Source organism: Chenopodium album, chromosome 11 (genome assembly GCF_948465745.1).
Source record: "Chenopodium album chromosome 11, dcCheAlbu1.1, whole genome shotgun sequence".
In the NCBI taxonomy this organism is placed as follows: domain Eukaryota; kingdom Viridiplantae; phylum Streptophyta; class Magnoliopsida; order Caryophyllales; family Amaranthaceae; genus Chenopodium; species Chenopodium album.
The window spans coordinates 39322722-39342131 of NC_137844.1; the positions used below are offsets into that span (position 1 = coordinate 39322722).

General features: G+C 35.2%; 1 protein-coding gene across 1 annotated transcript; it reads right to left on the reverse strand.

Moving 5' to 3' along the window:
- Positions 1–6951: 6951 nt before the first annotated feature.
- Positions 6952–19410, reverse strand: LOC145568862 (replication factor C subunit 3). The gene is made up of 11 exons (XM_081628250.1): positions 19241–19410; positions 19013–19123; positions 18752–18784; positions 15719–15887; positions 13586–13767; positions 13050–13186; positions 12838–12936; positions 12547–12616; positions 12389–12463; positions 10717–10762; positions 6952–7370 (listed from the first exon to the last, which is right to left on the reverse strand). Exons 1-11 carry the CDS (start codon positions 19322–19324, stop codon positions 7312–7314), a joined length of 1065 nt encoding a protein of 354 aa, XP_081484376.1. The 5' UTR covers positions 19325–19410; the 3' UTR covers positions 6952–7311.

Genomic DNA, 19410 nt, shown 5'->3' on the forward strand with positions numbered 1-19410 from the left:
GTGGCCCAAAACTCCCCCTCTTACCGACGACCCACCTCCCCCATCAGTGGACCCACCCCTCCCATTTCCGATCCCCTTTATCCCGCTGCTACGCTAAACTCGAAGCCTACAAGGCCACAACCCACACTCCCTTCCCCCACCACAAAACAACCTGTTCCCTTTGCCCACCCCGAAACGGCTAGGGGTGTCAGGGAATAGGGAGGGGTGGCTGTTTCGTTGTGGGGGGGGGGGGGAGGAATTGGGTGGGAGTTTTTGGGTTAAGGTTTAGGCTAGGGGGGTCATCGACGGGGGCAAAGAGTAAGGTTGGGTCGCCGACAGGAGACAAGCTAGTTCGGCGGTGGTTTAGGGGGCTAGGTTGTCGCCGTGGGTGGGTCGGTTGTCGAGGCGAGGTTGGGGTTGGTGGAGGGGGTTACTGGTTTTTTTTTTTCTAATTTTGCCGTCACAGAAGGATTCGGGTATGAATCAGTTTCGAACACGCCACTTGGCTTTCAGGTACGACAATGTTTTGAAGAAAACATACAACTTAAGCTCCCTGCACACTTTTGTAACACCCTTGCATTACTAATTAATAATAAACAATAAATAAAGGAAAAATAAACAACCTTTAAATAAAACTGCCGAAGCATACACCTAAATCGAAGGTATTATTGTCACACTCAACAACTTGTCAAGTGCTAAGGCTTACAAAATCCCAATAATTACAACCCAATAATCTAAGTGCGCTATTTATACAACTTTACAAACTCATTATAAGAGTACTAATCAAAATATTTGAGCTCCTTTAGCTACGATCACTTGATTAACCTATTTAAATAAACTTGACTACTCACCATTTAGGACAAATTCCAAAATAGATCGTCGCAGTGCCACCATAAGAAAAGACATGACCGTAAACACAAGTAGCACAATAGACAAACACACACACACGTCAGCAAAAAACTGAGTAATCACCACATATCATAATACAATGAATAAAGAATATTTATATAATTAGATCACTTAAACAATGTAGTTGGAGACTATATACCTTACACATATACACCTCAAGGGTTATAAACTTTGTACTATGTCCAACCTCGAATAATGGAAATTTTAGAAAATAACACCACACGTAAAAAAAAAATAAAAAAAATAAAATAAAAAATAAAATAAAAATTATTATAACACTACAAAAAAAAAACCAAAAAATTGGTTTCACAACCACTTAACTTTGTCATAAAAAAAACCCATTAAGTGGGTCCCGCACGGTACACGTGTCAATCATCTATTGGATAAAAAAAATTAAAAAAAAAATCCTAAAATGCTCAACCAGCCACCACCGCCAGTGGTTTTCCACTACCGCCACCGAAACCCAGCCCCCGAAGCTCTGAAAATGCGCTGAACCACCGCCGTCACCCATACCCAGCCCTAGAACCTCTGAAACCGTCATCAAACCATCGTAACCCCAACCTAAACCAGCCGAAACCCCAGCCCATACCGTCGCTGAACCACCGTAACACCGCTGAACCACCGTTGTCGAACTCCTCTGCCCTACCCATAACCGTCGCCGAACTGCTGAAACCCCAACGAACCCACACCCATACCCAAACCCTACTCCTCTCACCCTCACCCGGACCCAAACTCGTACCCAAAAACCAAATTGGGGATGGTTTGTGGGTGACGGCTAGTTTAGGTTGAGGTTAGGGTATGAGATTGGATGGGTTGGTTTCGTCGGTCGACGGTGGTTTGCTGGAGTTGGTTGACGGAAGGTGGGGGCTGGGTTGAGGTAACGGCGATGGGAATCGGCTCCAATGGTGGGAATTGGCGCCAGTGGTGGCTGGATTTAGATTTTAGGATTTTTCTTTTTATATATTTATATAATTATCTTTTTTTTATTTTTCATATTTTTTATCCAATAAATAATTGACACGTGTACAAAGTGGGGCCCACTAACGATTTTTTGGATGGCAAAGTTAAATGGTGATGAAATCAATTTTTTTTGGTTTTTTGGTGGTGTTATAATAAAAGCTTTAAAATTTGTGGTGTTATAATCAAAATTGTGAGATTTTTGTAGAGTTATTTTTTAAAATTTCCTCGAATAATAATACAATCCTTCACTCAATTAACTCATAACCAATAAGTGTGTCATGCTCTCTGTTCTATACCTATCCTTGAACATAAGTAATTTGAATAAATAAACTGATAAGTGGTTTATTTGACCACTTATTGTGTTAATTTAAACCCGGTTTTGCATTCATTTCCCCTCTTTCTAACCCGTTTTGAATGAAAATGTTTATCTCGGCCTTGCCCCTCCTTGGTTTGTGTTTGTCCATGTTTTGCAAGTTTATTGATTCAGTTTGGCAAGCATTCGATGCATGGATTTTGTCTAAGGCAAGAAAATTAGAGAAAGGAGAGCCCACTCCTGCTGGAGCGGGCGTGCACCTCTCAAGAGCGGGCGCTCCAAACTTCCTGCAAACTTACTGCCAAGTGCACCCTGTGAGGAGCGGGCGTGCACCTGTGAGGTGCGGGCGCTCCTCCCCAAACTTTCAAAACCACTTGTATTCTGAAGACAGCTGGAGAGGGCGTGCAGCAACCTGGAGCGGGTGCTCCTTCGCCGGGAATCTGTTTTCTTTTGACGGATTTCCTTATGTGTTTCGGGGAGTATAAATACTTCCCCTTTAGTTCATTTGTAAAAGAGGGAGAGATAGCCTAGTTTTTAGAGACTCCTCTTAGTTTGAAACATTCCTTTTTAATTAATTTAGCTTAATTTTCATCAATTCAATCATTGTAATAGTTGGTTTCAAGTTTGTTTCTCAAGATTGGCACTTTGTATTCAACAATTTCAAGCCTCAATTAGTAACTTCCTTCTACTTTTCTCCATTTAATTTATGATTTTATTTGTTGTTTCATGATATTTAGATCTTCTTAGTTCTTGATAATTTGTTATTGGATGATAGTTATTTCAATTGTTAATCATTTTTCCCCAATTATTGAAGAAGTTAGAACCCTAATACTTGTTTGCATGTTGATAAATATGAGTTGTGAGTAGTCTACTTGCTAGGGGTTGTGTGAAGCTCAACCTTTTGGGTTAATTATGCAAATGTGGGAGAAGCATTGATGCTTGTATTGCAATTAAATTGATTATATGAGATTGCTTGTTAGTTCTTCTATGATAGGATTAGCTACCCTTGATTTAGGAGCTTGATAGCATGATATACTTAGTTTGACATGGAAATGTGATGAAGCATGGCATTACTTATTGCAATTTGATTATGTATCTTCTATTGCTAAACTAATGAGGAATCTAAGTTTAGTAGTGTAAGTTGTTTCCTAATTGCATGAGGTTGATCTTACATATTGTCCTTGCTATATCTTATCAATTTCGCTCCCCGTTTGTCTATTTGCCTTGGTCGAGTGGATCCCATTCCCTAGTGTCCTCAATCCATTGATTTAGAACCATAGTTTGTTTGTCTTCTTGACGAACCCCAATTCACCATTGACTTCGAATTAGCTTAAGTGTTAAGATCTTTGGCAACCATATCCCGTTCCTTGTGGACCGAACCCTTACTTGTCATTATGCTTGGTTTGTAAGGTGTTTGTTAATAAATGTGTTTGATTGAGTGTGGAATGTGCGACCGTTCTAACGCCCATCATAAACCAACAAGTATAAAAACTTAAATGCTCTCAATAACCAGAAAACACCTTAAACCAGACCACATACAGGCCAAATCCCACTTTAGGAGACCATAGAAAAATATAAATAAAGATTGTACCTCATTCCTAACTCATGATTATCATCCTATTACCAACATGCCAAGGACTAAGGTATATAACGTCCAGCCTCAAACCAAGAACAAAATAATAATTCTCAACCTTTTGATCTCATACTTTATCAAATAACCATTCACAGGCTAATATTTATTATCTCAACAATGGCACATGTTCCCAAATAATACAACAATTCGATTCATAAAATGCCTCAACCCTTATAAGAAAATAATTCTAATACCCAAATATAATCAATTCTCAACCCAATATTATTTTAGTAACCCTAAAACCTCAATAGTAATACTCCCTAGAGCAACAACGAACATTTAAAATCCTGGCATAATAACATAATTAATCAATGCGACAATTAAATCATATAATACCACACACTAATCATATACATATAAATCTTGATCATACAAATAATAAATCATAAAATTTATACACAATAATACGATGTACAATCAATACAAACAAGAATTTATAATCAAATAAAACCAAGAAATAAGATTCGTGTGATTACCTTCTAAGTACCAAATTACATAAACAAGTAATGGTATTCACTTCGTTGGACTTGGGACAAATAAAAGTGTTTTGGCAAAAAGTGAGCAAATTCGGCCTTGAAGGGCTGCTTATGGAGCTCAGATTTGGGCCTTGAATGGACCTGCAAAATGAACCCCGAGCCCCGAGGGTGGACCCCAGGGCGGAGTCTCCGACGCCCAAGTTAGATGCCAAACAATGCATATTTTGAGAGGAGTTAAGGGAGAGAGAGTGGAGGAGTAAGGACATCTTAGTGTAAGAGTGACCTCTCCTTACCTTTGGCCCTTTGATGGGTATTTATATTAGTACATGATGGGTATTAGTGAACCCTAGGAGGGTGTTTGTTTAGAGGGATAAAGTGAGGGAGATCGGATAAAAGAGGAGGAATTTAACATGTCCTTTGTTTGTTTAGAGGGATAGGGATTATGAGGGGGGTTAGGAGAGGGATAAAAAAAAAGGAAGTTATCCCTCCAAAGTAATAACTAAGGGGGGGTGGTATAAGGGATGTGGATTATATTTAATGGGTAAAAGACATTTCTACCCTTAATAAAACAAAAAGAAGAAGAGAGTGAAGAAAGGATAGTAAGGGTAATTTTGTATTTTTATTTGTTATTCCAATCTAATCCTAACCCATACCAAACAATGGAATACACTATTTTTATCCTTATCCCATCTATTAATCCACTTTCTTATCCCACTCAATCCCATCCCTCCTACCAAACGCCCCGTAGTAGTACATATGTGGGCCATTATGGGTCATATTAGTGCATTTGGCTTATTTAAAGCTTTTTAAGCTTTTTTAGACCCTTTGGGCTTATTAGGTAGAATTACCCTTGACCATTTTAGTACCCAAACAAAAAGAATTGGAGAAAAGACATTATCATCATCAATGATTGTTGTTAACGCTCGCACTGCAGCAGTATGCATAGAATAGGAAAAGATACGAGCAGTCGAGCACTATATATATACTCTTTGGCTGCATTTTATTTTATTTTTATTTTTTTCTGTAAAAATAATAGTGTTAAAGGATAAAATATCCAACCAAATAAGAATAGAATTTTATAGTTTCATTAAATTTTATCAAATAAGAAAAAAGATTATTAAAAAGTTCAACAACTCGAATTTTTATCTTTTATCAAATCATAAAATATACGGGTATTACAATTTACCATCCTTTAAAGAAGTTTCGTCCTCAAAACTTAGAATAGAAATATACGGGTATTACAACTTTTTTGGCGAGGGGGTTTCTGACTTCTCCATGAAATTCGAGCAGGATCCTTTTAAAAGTTATTTTTATTTTTAAAAAATGGGGTAGGTTTTTAATTTTAAATTTTGACCTCTTGATCTAACCCCACCACAATTTCTTTAACCCCTCTAAAAATTGTTCCTCACAATCCCACGTGACCTACCCTTTTTCCCTCTTATTTAATTACTGCTCACATTGCTACTACACACTATAAAAAGATAATTTTATACGTTGATTTTTTCTTGTGGAGTGAACTTTTAATTGAAGAGATTTTGAACTTTGTGGTTTCCTAAAAAAGAGGTACAAACTACTCATTTTTATTTTAATTATTAATTTGGTTTGGTTTCCCAAACAAGCTTTTCCAAGATTCTCAAACTACTAATTTTCCGTTTTTTTTCTTAAGAAAATTATTGTTGTATTTGTATTCAAGTCCAAAGTTAAGACGGTGTCTTCGTGTCCTATATTTTTTAATATGATGTGTCGGACACTCGGATCCGTACAAATATCGAATACTCGTACCGTTGTCAATGTAACATAGTTACATAGGTATTAATGTTTAAAACATTTTTAACAATTTAGAAAATCATTTAAATGTTTGTAAAAAAAATAAATGAAAGAGGGACCACCTTTTTTGTGACCATGAGAGTAGGATATTCTATGTTGTCCAAAAACTACTTAATCACCTTAGAATTTTCAAGACTATCTATAAACAACTACAAGTGGGGATCCTATTAAACTTATATGGACCTAATTCACAATAATTTTATTGAGGACCCAAGGTATGCCAATCGATGTTACATTTAATAAAGTGACTCTAATTTTAGTATTTTTATTATTCATAAAATATAGCCTAGAATAATATAACTCTCATTATAAAATATTAATCTCTAATTTATCACTCTGTGTTACATAATGACTTATTTTAACATATATGCTCTCAACCTAATTGTTTATTGCTTTGAAACTTATGTGTTGTTTTAGGATTGTGTCATCCTAGTTTTATAGCACACTCACTAAACCAAGGACCCTCCAAAGTCCAAAACTTCGGACTTGTTTGTGCGCGCTAAAACTTGATCGGCCATCATAAGCCCCAATTGACCCAACACATGATACTTGTATGTTGTCTTTTTTTTAAGGGGCTACATGAGAAATCGAAACCCCATCACTTGTGGGGGTGGGGAGAGATGGAGGGACTAACCATCCCTCCAACTCCTTTTTTCTCCTCTGTATGTTGTCTTTGACATTATCCAACATGACAAATCATAACCAACAACCCAATTTATTAATACACCTCTAATATTAACATTATCCAAGTTTATCACCAAATTACTATATCAACTCAAAATCACTGAAACATTAGAATTGGCAAACTTTCCATGTGTTAAGCAAATATATGAGAATTTGCAAAAGGCTTCCAATCTTCCATGTTTCATTTCATCCATCCACAGAACAACTGTCAATACATGTTACAAATATACACCTGAAAATTCACCCTCTTTAACCACAAAAAAGGCCAAAAACACAAGCTACAACGCCGAAAAACTTTAGCAGTTGCAGGTTGTGGCATTTGGAAGCACACTAATTCTATTGCCTTTTTCAACAGAGGTGCCTAGTAAACTGAACGGAAGAAAGAAAAAGAAAAGGTTACAGTGATCATGAAAGGTGACTCGCAAATTGGCAGCTAAGAGAGGGCAATTTTAGTCCAGAGGAAGGGGCATCCAAGATAAACCAGAAAACCAGCTCAAGCTTCTCGTCAAAAAAGAAAACCAGGTCAAGCTTCAGCCAAAAGTTGCAATAAGGAAACCCTTGTAAATGCTCATAAACTTGGCTACAAACGCTGCACATTTTTCAAGGGAAATATCAGTTAGAGACTGCAATTACAAAATATCAAGTTGTATATGCACAACATAACTTTCACTTTCAGATTCACTGTAATAAGTCTTATTTATTGAGAAGATTTCAAGCCTTGTCACATAAGTTCTTATAACATACATGACTTCCATGAAAGTTTATAGCAAGGCCTTGTTTGGTTCGCATCTGGTGTCAGGAATGAGTATAAAAATGACATTTTCAGGTATTCAATCATTCATACCCAGACATGATACCTTGAATCATTAATTGGTTCAGTTTGGGGCAATCGTAAGAAGAAAAAAATGCCAATTTTGCAAACCTTGCAGTCACAAACTCACAAATGACGGTCACAGTGCTGCAGAAAAGGCATCTTTAAAATTAAGCATCACACTTCAGGCCCATTGCATTGTGCAAAAACAGTTCAGAAAATCTCCACTTCATTTTAACACAAAGTAATATGTCTTTTTGAAATTACGCCAGAAAGTATATTTTTCACCATTTTATAACTCTAAAAGAAATTTGAGATTCTAAGCATTTGTGTTATCTATCTTATAGCATGAGTCTACTTTTTCTTTCATGACGATTCAATAGTTCATGAAAAACAACAGCATGCAACAGATGTCAGAATGTCAGTTTAAGCATTTGTGGAGCAGATATTCACACAATGACAAGTAAAAATTCTTAACAAAGTGGAAATCACGTGACAGAACAGCCTTTGTTTAAATCTATCTACACACCCCGCTCAGTCTCAGTAATTCCCTTCCCCACTCCTCTCCTTCAACTCAGTCTTCTGTATCCATATGGAGCATTGTCTTCCAGGTCCTCAACATCTCAGTCACCCTTTCACCTCCTCTCCTCCACGTCAACTACTCCATCTCAGATCACAGCAACCATGTCTATATCACCCTCCAATCATCTCCTTAGTCCTAACAATATCCACTTTCCTCCTCAGTCCTTTTTAAAGCGTACAGAGCATCAATATTCCAGAGGCACCAGATCTACAGAACCTTGGCAATTAAGTTGACCATTGAGTTAAATCCTATGTCTGCTGTGCGCCTGTGCGGGTGTCTGTTTGGGGAATTTGGTGAGTGGAGGATGTAATAGAAGCATGATGATAATGAGATTCATAGGGGGCTGAAGCTTCCATGGAAGGTGACAGTGGTTGACAGTCTCGAAGCTAGGCAGAGGATCATATATTTATATGTCCATCAAGGAGGTTGAGTGCTCGTATATTGGTAATTAGGGAGAAGGAGGCAGCAGAGCACTTGAAATTGAAACAATCAATCAATCAATCAATCAATCAAAGCCTTAATCCCAAAAGTGGGGTCGGCTAACATGAACAAATAGTTTTTTTTTAAAAAAAGTTAGCTTATAATTGCTGGAATGTGTAATCAGAAACAGGAAGGGAGTACACTTACATCCAGCCAAGATCCACCAAGGGGTGTTCACTGACAGACAACCGTACTGTTCAGAAGCAGTAAACCGCTATCATAACCTTCTAAATATTTCTTTAAACAAGATCAAAGTGCAGACAAATTATTACACATTACAATCCAAGTTCCAATTACAAACTGATAGCAACATTACAATCCAGGTTACTTTCTTCAATAAAAAAAAAAATTTGTTCAAAACTACAGACAGGGTAATTCATTACAATCCCCAATTTGTCATGATTTCCCTCACTAAATCCCAAATTTGCAACTTTATATCATCAATTAAAACAGAAACAGACTGGATACTTCAACCCAACATGTAAATATCCCAAAGAAAAGAGAGGAAAAAAGAAAAAAAAGAAAAACTCTAACATTGAAATGATGGAATCCAACATCACTTCAGTTTATTTTTCTCTAAAATAACAAAATCAAGATACAGTTGCTGAAATAATTAGATCTGAGGGAGAAGAGAAAAAATTGATTTAAGTCAAAACCCCTGTCTTCCTCCAGGCTATGGCAGAGAAGTGGGCATAAGCAGGGAGGGAGGGAGGGAAGGAGGGATTCAACTGTGGTAGACTAAAAAATAATAAGTTAATTTTTAAAAGTTAATTGTTAACAGAAAATAGTAACAGTAAACTAACAAAATCATTTAGTTGATTGTAATTTGCACGCGTTAAAAACTAATAGTTCGGTTAATTTACTGGTAAAATGTAACAAATACAATTTCTTCTGCAAACCCTTTAGGTCTTATATGTTTAAATTACATGCCTCTACTTTCTCTAAGTACCAGACATACAACCAAACATCCCCTAAAAGTTATTCCCTCCATCCCAAATCAGTTCGAACATATATTACTCCATCACTCCCTGTAATTTAGGATTTAAGTAAATAAGTTGCAGTAGGGTTATCTATTGTTATAATAATTAGATCAGAAGTCTCTATAGAAAAGCAGATGTAATGGGAGTTAGTGGGGTGTTCATACGGGTAAGTTAATGAAGAGTTGGTGTGAAAAAAGAAGTAGTTCTACAAGAAATGTATGATATAATAGATAATTGGTAGGATCATACCAAAAAAACAAACAAATGAAAATGGCAAAAGTGTTCAGACTATTCTTACTCTTGTTAAATTACAGAATTCAAAATTGATCCTTACTGTAAAACTGTTAAATGCATGCATAACAAAGACTTGAAGAGTTAGGTTATGTTCTTACCTTATTTTCATTCATTTAAGGTCTAACAAGTTCAAAAAAGATTCGACGACGGCTAATACGTTTAGATCAAATAGATAAAGGCTAATAAGTTCATACAAGATCTAATAATATACCCAAAAAAAAGAAGATGAAAAGATAAGATAAGGGGAAGGAGTAATAAGTTCAGATTAAAATAAAAACATGAAATTCAGGTAAATAGAACAGTATAAACTATTACTCCCTCCGTTTTTTTTTTTATATAGGCTAGAGATGAGATAACGTGGAGTTTTAGGTGGTATAATAAAATAAGATGTTAGTGGGATAGATAAGATTATTATTTTATTGAAAAGTAAAGTAGTGTGAGAGGGAGTGGGGACCATTGAAAGAGTGAGAAATGATAAAAAAAGAAAGAGTGGGGACATGAGTGGGTAAAGATATTAAATTGTAATAGATTTCTAAAAATGGAACTCTAGCTTTAAAAAAAAAAAGAACGAAAATAGTAACTCTAGCTTAAAAAAAAGAAATGGAGGGAGTACTTAATTGCAACATAGTTGGCACATTTCAAATACAAAGTGATCAACAAGAACCCTAAAATTTTGTCATGAAAGCAGAAATCTAGAGCAAGCAGCTGGCAATAAAGTAAGAGGAGATATCAAAAATTATACATAGGAAATAGGATTAAAAATGATAGTTCTATTTACACATCATACCTTCGAGATGGAATATGGCTTTCTGCCCAAGACGCATCCGATGTTCCTGTAGAAAATGAAAAGCTTACCTCAGAAATATTACAAAAGGAAGACGGACTCTCACCTCACAAAGAAATATTGCCACATATGAAATATCAATGGCTGTCATTGTTCAGGTTTTTGTTTATTGGATGATATAACGTGAGGGCTTTTAATGGCTGAAAGTAAACAGGGTTAGAGCAGACTTTAAATCATAGAAGGACTTTGACCCTCAAAGCATCCAGAGTACTCAGAGTTTAACACCAATCTTTGCAAGTAGGGAAGCTTACATCGTTACATACAATAGCTCTAGTAACATTTCAAGGTATGTGGACTACAAACCTAGGTTCTTGTCAAAAGTGAGAGGAATACAGAAACAGGATAAATCGTAGAAGAAAAAAAAATTGCAGTCATTAGAGATAAAATGCGAACTTGGCTTTTGAGAGATCAAATCACTATACACATTTAATCAATGAGATACCAGCCAATGCTACAATGTAATCTGATACAGCACGACTTCCCATCAAAAAGTTTATCTACTTCGGAAATAAAATTTCAATACACATGATTCAGGTTCCATCAGCTTTATAAAGATACAGCACATACATTCCAAATACACAATCCAAATGCCACCTCAACAATGTGCAACATCATCAAACGAGAGTTCCACATAAGCATAAGAATTGGAAAGGAAGTCATCAATATACCCGATACACATGTAACATTAGGTTGCGTGAATAAAATATTCATTAGGAACCATAGAATGTGCTTCCTCAGTAAAAATTTTGTTTCATGCTGACTATTTATGGCTTTTGGATTTTAACAGCATGTATGGCCATTTCATCTATGCTTGTTTTACTTCAGATGAGATAAAATATTATCAGGAATGACTGAAGGAATATAGCAAGAGGACAAGATGCTCTCAGTCTCCTCACAGACTCACATTAGACACCAAACAAAGAAAAACCTAAACAACACCAATCTAGAAAACCCTTCTCAAAATTATTCCCCTGATTATTATAGACTTTATAAATTCTAATTCTCCATTGAAGTTAAATTTCCTGGAGTAACCTAAGGATACAGGTCTTGATTTCAACTCAGATCCAGGTTCTACAAAGATTTTGTGAGCAACTATCAGCATCATTCCTGCCAAGAGACACACGGTCAAAGCTGATCCCCTAGAGATGCCAAAATTTGACCTTTGTGAGACTGTACACTGTTCACAGTAGACATTATTTCCACTGAGCACACCTGATTTTGATCACTACCAATCCTACATCTGGCATATAGATAGAACCTCAACCTACTTTACCCTCATTGATCAATTAGACATCTAGCAATCCACAACTTGTGTTACAATCTAAATTTCATCAAGAAAAAGGAGGAGGAGGAGGAGGTGAGCTACCTTATTTCCCTATCATGGGAATGCCTCTGCAAGTGAAGATTCTAAACATTGCTAGTATAGTATGCCATAGTAGGAGTGCCATGTAAAGTGGTCTAAGTATACAGTTGAGGGAAACAAACCAAAAAAAAAGATGCTACTCTCTTCTCTCCAGACATCTTTCCAAAATTAATTGAAATAACAGAAAAATAGCTATAGCACACAATTAAAGGAAAAGACACAAATCAGCATAGGAAACCTTAAAAGCCTTACATAATAGGCAGCCCAATGGCAAACTTCATGCTTCAGTTCTGCATCTAGTTTCTTCAATAACTCAGAAAGAAGCCTCTGAAATTTATTAAAAGGGAAAAATATAAGTCGTGGTCAAGGAGTGGAAGGGATATAACAGTGACGGATTCTCAGCCACCTACCTTTAGTATAATTTCTGGGGGTATACAATTAACCAGTAGCTCATAGAACTTCCCTCGAACCTGGAAGAGACTGAAAAAGAGAAATTTATAGAATTATAACTCATGCAACATAATATGTTATTACATTGCATTTTACACCAAACTCCTATCCTTCAAAGTTTACAATATTATGAAGCCCAACTCAAGAAGGTCACACAATTTGGCACATAATTTTGTTTAAGGAACCAAAGACGGTGCTCATATGTAATCTCAACAATACTAAAACACTTGAAAGAATTTGCAGTTAATAACCTTTTAGGGCTCTGCTCCTTCATGATATCAGATGCTATCTCAGAGACGTATTCCTCCCAGTCCATAGGTGGAATCGCCTGGCTATTTGTAAAGGGATACCTATGAAAATATTAAAGGTAATTAATAGGTGAAACAAAATTATATGACAGAGAACTGATTTTATTTACCAATGTAATTTGCAACATTATACCACAAGTATATCAGTACTTAACTGTTGGACACGGCAAGCCTCAAACAGTAGTATTGCTCTTCTTAGACTGCGATTGGATTTTGCAGCCACTCGAGCAGCAAATCCAGGTGGGAGCTCCAGGCTTTCTTTCTTCCCAATAAATTCCAGTACCTTGACAATCTGCACAGATATATATCCAAATTCTTAAAAGAAACCAGAGGTGTTAAATCACATGCAATATTTCACATATCAACATTTGAAAATTTTCTTTTGATTATATTATGTACTCTGTAATACAGTAAATAATCACTTGCAATAAACCTGAGATTAAAATGACAATAGAACAAAGAACTCATCTCTCTTATTAGTTACGACGTATCATGAAGGGACAGCAACACGACGATAAATATCAAAACAGTAAGAGCACCCCCCCCCCCCCCAAACACATACAAACACAAGTATTCAAGGTAGTAAACTGTTATTGTTGCTGGTCAAAAGTTATTTTCAATTTTTCACATGTTCACTGATGGAAAAGGAAAAGGATAAAGGAGTATAAAATAAAGCAAAACAAAATGCTACCTCTTCATTCATGGGAGCATTAATTCGCACATTGAGACAACGAGATCGAACTGCTTCAGTAACTTTTGAAGAGCTGTTGCAGCACAGAATAAGCCGACATGATGAACTATACTTCTCCATAGTTCTTCGTAATGAGTGCTGGGCTTCTTTTGAAAGTTTATCAACTTCATTAAGTACCAACACTACAATTTAAGAAAATGTGTTACAAAATCAGGAAGCGGTCTAAAATCCAAAAAAACTTCAAGGAGGATCCATAATAAGGTGCTAATTCGTCTTTGTTTTGCTTTCATAACCAATGAAGACATACTACTTCTGCGAGTCTGTGACGATATCAAACAAGACTAGAGTGCAAACTTACAAAGACAATCAGAATGCTAACAGATGAAACAAGAGCAATGAACAAATTTCCTCATTTCTGTGTTGAGGAAGAGGATAGAAATCAAGAGTATAGTATGTAATGGTTTTAGGAAGTTTCCATAGATCAACTAAAAGCCTAAATATATTTAAAACCATTTCCCAAAGAGGAAATAAAAATTTTGCAAAGGATAAAATGAGATATTAATGAACCACTTGTAGTGACCCCTAATCTATAATGAATTCACACATGCAACACTATGTGTCACAATGTTTTATTACATTTTGATGAGTCTACCTTTCACATCATTTAGGGTATGTTCACATTTATTGAAGAGAGCTGAACTGAATAGAGCTGAAATGAATATTTTATGAGAGAAGAAAATTAAGAGCTAAACTGAACTGATTGGAGCTGAACTGAACTGAATTGAAATTAAGCTCAAGTGAACAGGCCCTTAGAACTATCTAAACTACATATTTATAGTGTATTTCTTTTTTTATAATACCAAGTGCCAATCCCTACATGTTAACAAATATTACCCTACATCATACTTTGCATCAAACGACTTGAGTTGGAATTTGCTTTATAGCTTCTTCTCATAATCCTAAAATAGGGTGATGGCAAACCTCTAACCTTAGATTACTATATGCCCAAATACATTTGCCAACCATCAAACTATATGAAAGATTTGACAAAAATTTAATAATTTAGTAATACTTCCTCCATTTCTTTTTTACTTGCAACACTCCTTATTTCACGTTTGCCAATGCATTATTTTTATCATTCGTATATTTAATTATCAACAAGTAAAAAGTACATATGAACTTGAGCACTATATCCTAATTTTCAAGTTCTAGAAAAAGCTTTGCCAAGGATGAAGAGCAATTAGGCAATAATAGAAAGCCTGGTCATCCTTTCCTTCTCCTCCCTCCGATGTAATTCATCTCTATCAATATCTCACTCCTTACCGTTACTTTACATTATATTTAGCCAATCTTACTTTATAAATAATGAACTTTTAAATGAAACCATGAAGCCAGAAGAGCTGTAATAGTTGAAATTATAATAGGAGTACATAGGTTACAGAAAAATTTAAAAATTTTAACTTTTAGAAAAACAAATTTACATAATTAAATATTTAAACTACCTCCGTTAATTATTATGAGCAACTTTGGAATTTTTTTATCTTACAAACAATACTCCAAATTTGCACATAATAATTAATGGAGGTAATGTAAAGAATGAAAGCTAGTATTTGGACAAATTTGTAAATTACTAACTTTACTAATGTAAGGAAAAATAAAATTATGTGCAAAAATTACAAGGAAAATATATACATTTGAGTGAAGAGTAGAATAGAATTTTAATGACTACCACTATTATAAGAGAATGCAAAGTTTGTAAGACACAATAAAGTTTATATTTGTTACTAAAAATTAAGTTATGAAATCAATTGCCAGATAAATTTATAAGTGAATCCTTTATATGTGAAACTTCAATAGTAAATAGGTAAAGTGGCTAGTAGGAATATTACAGCCAAAAAAAAAATTAAAAAAAAAAAAAAAAAAAAAAAAAAAAAAAAACACTACGGACCTATGGTCACTCACTCAAAAACATAGAAACATTCCGTACTATAATATTGTCCTTCTCTTTGCCGGGCATAGTAGCACAAAATACCTCTTTTTCTATCAGAAATATATAAGGCAGCTATAAGTGAATGGTGGAAACATGCATGTGGGCATAAAATCAAGAGAGAGAACAGTAAGAAAGCTTCTTACCTTTGAATCCACGCTTTCCTTTAGTATCAATAGGTCTATTTCTAGCCATCTCCTTAATAATCTCTTGAACAATATATCTATCTTGAAACCCAGCATCACTTGGGTTTAACTCCACATGATGAGTGCTAGATAGAGTAGTAAGTTCAATTTCAATTGTTCTAGTCCCAGCCTACACCGTACAAAAAGAAGAGTTAAAGATAAAATCTAAATAGTCGTGATCTCATGAAAACGATCATCTCAATTCTGGCTATTGATTATCTAGCCCAAAGTGCACGAAAAAAATTAAGATATGCATACAGGCCAATAATAGGTATGTTTCTACCATCCACTTAAAGCTGCTTATATATTTCTGATAGAAAAATAGATTAGATCATCAAAATGGGTGTGGATCAACAAATTGCTGGTGTTAATTTTAATTATCTTTAACAACTTTACTTTAATTACTAAAAGACAGTATTGCTCAGGTAGTACCTCTCAAAAGACAACTCCCTAAGGGCAGCTTTAGAATTTAGATAAACAAAACCTCAGAGCACAGATATTATAACTATAATTCTATTAAAAGCAAAATTGGAGAGAATCAACTAGCCTGTGGATAGTAATTAATCCAAATTTTGATGTTTCCTTGATTATGAAATTAAAACAGAAAGTACATTGCAAGACCAACTTATTAATCAAAATAACTAGTACAAGACGAAAGCTTATTTAGAGACCTGCTACTCCTCAAAGATATGTCAGTTAAAATTTAACTTTAAAAGCAATGGTTCGGCCAGCAAACAAAGTCCTACTTCCCAAATTGGTTTATAAAGGTCAAAATCTCTTAAATCATAGATTAACTCTCATAATTTTAGAATCTTTCGAAATTATATACCCAAAAAAAAAAAAAAAACACAATAAAATAAAATCCATAGGGATTAGCCCATCCATCTACCCATCTCTATCTACATGCCAATTTTAAGAGAAAAGGTAAAAAGAAATATGGGTGGTAGAGTGTGGGACCCAACTCAAAGAGAAAAAGTAGAAAAAAAGTCTTTCAAAAAGGAAATGGGCAAATAACTTAAGACACGTCTCAAAGGAAAATAGAAGTAAAAATCTTATTGCACAGAATTGGCCAATATGGCAATGAATTTACGATGTAAGGAAAATAAAATATAATGTAATCAGTCTACTCCCACTCCCCACAGATCTCGCATGCCAAAATTCTTTGCCAAGGGGGAACAGTATCCTGCGCAGAGGATCCCAACTTCCCAAGCCTGGGTAGGATGCCTCATTCCTATTTACTTATTTAATGAAAAAAAAAAAAGCGCCAATCATCAAGCCGTGAGGCTTTCCCAGGCAATGTTAAGTTGGCTGAACACAAACCAAGAGAAGTAAAACTATCCATTTCTTCAAAAGGTAAGAGCTAAATTCCAGTCCGTTTTAAAATGCAAATACAATACATTGAAATCGATAACATACACATTATTCATTCAGGTACTACAATGTTTACTATAAGAATGAGCAATGAAACATAATATCAAAGCTTTAATCCCAATAATTTGATCAGCTAAATGCACCAAATTAGTTATCAATTAAGATCCTTCCCCTCCATGCCCTTTTATAAAGTGTTATATGCTCCTATAAGCCAAATGTTTTCACATGATTCCTAACTCCTCCATTCAAGTGAAGAAATTTGGCTTATAGGAGCATATAACACTACTTTCTAATTTCCATTTTGGTGCATATAACACTACTTTATATGCACCATCTTAGGTGCATAAAACACTACTTTCTAGCTTCTTCACTACTTTCTTATTTCCTTTCTGGTGCATATAACACTACTTTCTAACTTCTTTACTACTTCCAAGATCCTTGTGCGCCCTACTTTCTAATTTCCTTTTTGGTGCATTTTTTTATCTCCATCTTACAAGCCCAAACCAAGAAAATCAATTGTCCCTTATTGAATCTTGATGTGCGCAACTCCCAGCTTCCCTCTAAATGTCTTCATTCATAGTTATATATCCCTAGAGGAGTTCCCACAGATTCATTTCACTATGCACATCTATACCACTCCAATCTATCAAATATGATTCTTTCTATATGCCCAACATTTCAACCCATATCACATTGGTCTAATTGCCAATTTGCCATAATTCAAGACACATAAAACATACTTAATTTGACGTTTAAACCTACTCTAGTTATTGTGTGAGCAGAGCAAGGGTTAAGAAAGATGGCTATAACTATAATACATGCTTGAAGCTCCTGAATAGTACTATAGTTGATGGATTTAACAACAATGAACAGATGAAGCAGTGACAAATAGTCTATAACAACTTTCACAGTATGATTATACAGACAATGCTAAGAAATAACTTTCTGCGGAACGATGAGATCAAAACCCTTAACACAAAAACCTTGATTTCATGAACATGACACCTCACAACTATGAAACTACTAATTCAAATGAAAGTCTGCTATATGAGCCTAATCAGCCAATGCCTCCTACACTACCCACTAATATAATCCGAAAATTCAATAAACTAAAATATCCATGTGTTATTCCCTTACAATCAAAAGGAAAACCAAAATTGGGATGGGCAAAATAATTTCGTCCCTAATCTTCTTCCCTCTCCTTTCATGACAATGTCTGTCCATCCTATTCAAATTATCAAACTAAAACCACATACTCTGTAATTATGGCCAAAGACTATACATAGATCGGCAATATGTCAACCATTAAACTAAACCAGGAAAAAAAAATGGCTATAATGATACGACTCAATGATAGTAGTCGGTATTTTCTTAAATAATTATCTACATGTACTTTAGCAATAGCATTTTTTTTTTTTTGGGTGTTTAGAGAGCCACAAGGGCCGGGAATGAGAATTGATCCCAGGATCACCTTGAACTGGAAGGGGAGCTCTAACCACTTGAGCTATCCCTCACTCTCTGTACATTAGCAATAGTACATACTAAAGCAATAGTATCACAAAACTAACAACACATACATCACTTCCTTTAAGTAATAAAAAAGTGAAACATAGAGAAACTTACATCAACTTTCCATCCCTTGTTCTCCACCCTAACCTGGAAAACAAAACACAAGAAAGTCCTCAAATTAAACCCAAAATCTACAGTAGTAAGCTAGCAATTCATTAACTCCAAATATCGAAAAGCATAACCATGCAACAGAGAAAAAAATCCACAAAAATACTTAACACATACTTTGACAATTCTAGCCGAGTGCAAGTAACACAGATTAAAATAAATTAACTACTATGTAATTGTTATAATTAGATGCACCAAAAAAAATACCTTTTCAGCACTAGGTCCAAACATCTCTCTAAGAAGGGCCATGATTAGGGTTTTCTTGCCAGAACCAGGAGGTCCATAAAACAGCAAATGTGGACAATCTTGCTCAGTTACCTGAAAATTTAGCAAATTAAAACGACAAAATAACAAATTTAAGAGATTTAATAGCAATTAATAGGCTAAATTAAAGTGGAAAAATAAAGAAATTGAAAGTGCGGAAGCAAATTATACCAATTTTTTGAGTTTTTGGGCAGTTTGTTCGTGAATCAAGACCTTGTCTAGGTTTTTGGGTCGGTATTTGTCCACCCACAACATTGTGAAGCGATGAACAAGATGAGAAGATGAACGGCGTGAACAAGGAAAGGAGAGAGAGAGAGAGATAGCAGAGGTGAATGGCGGGA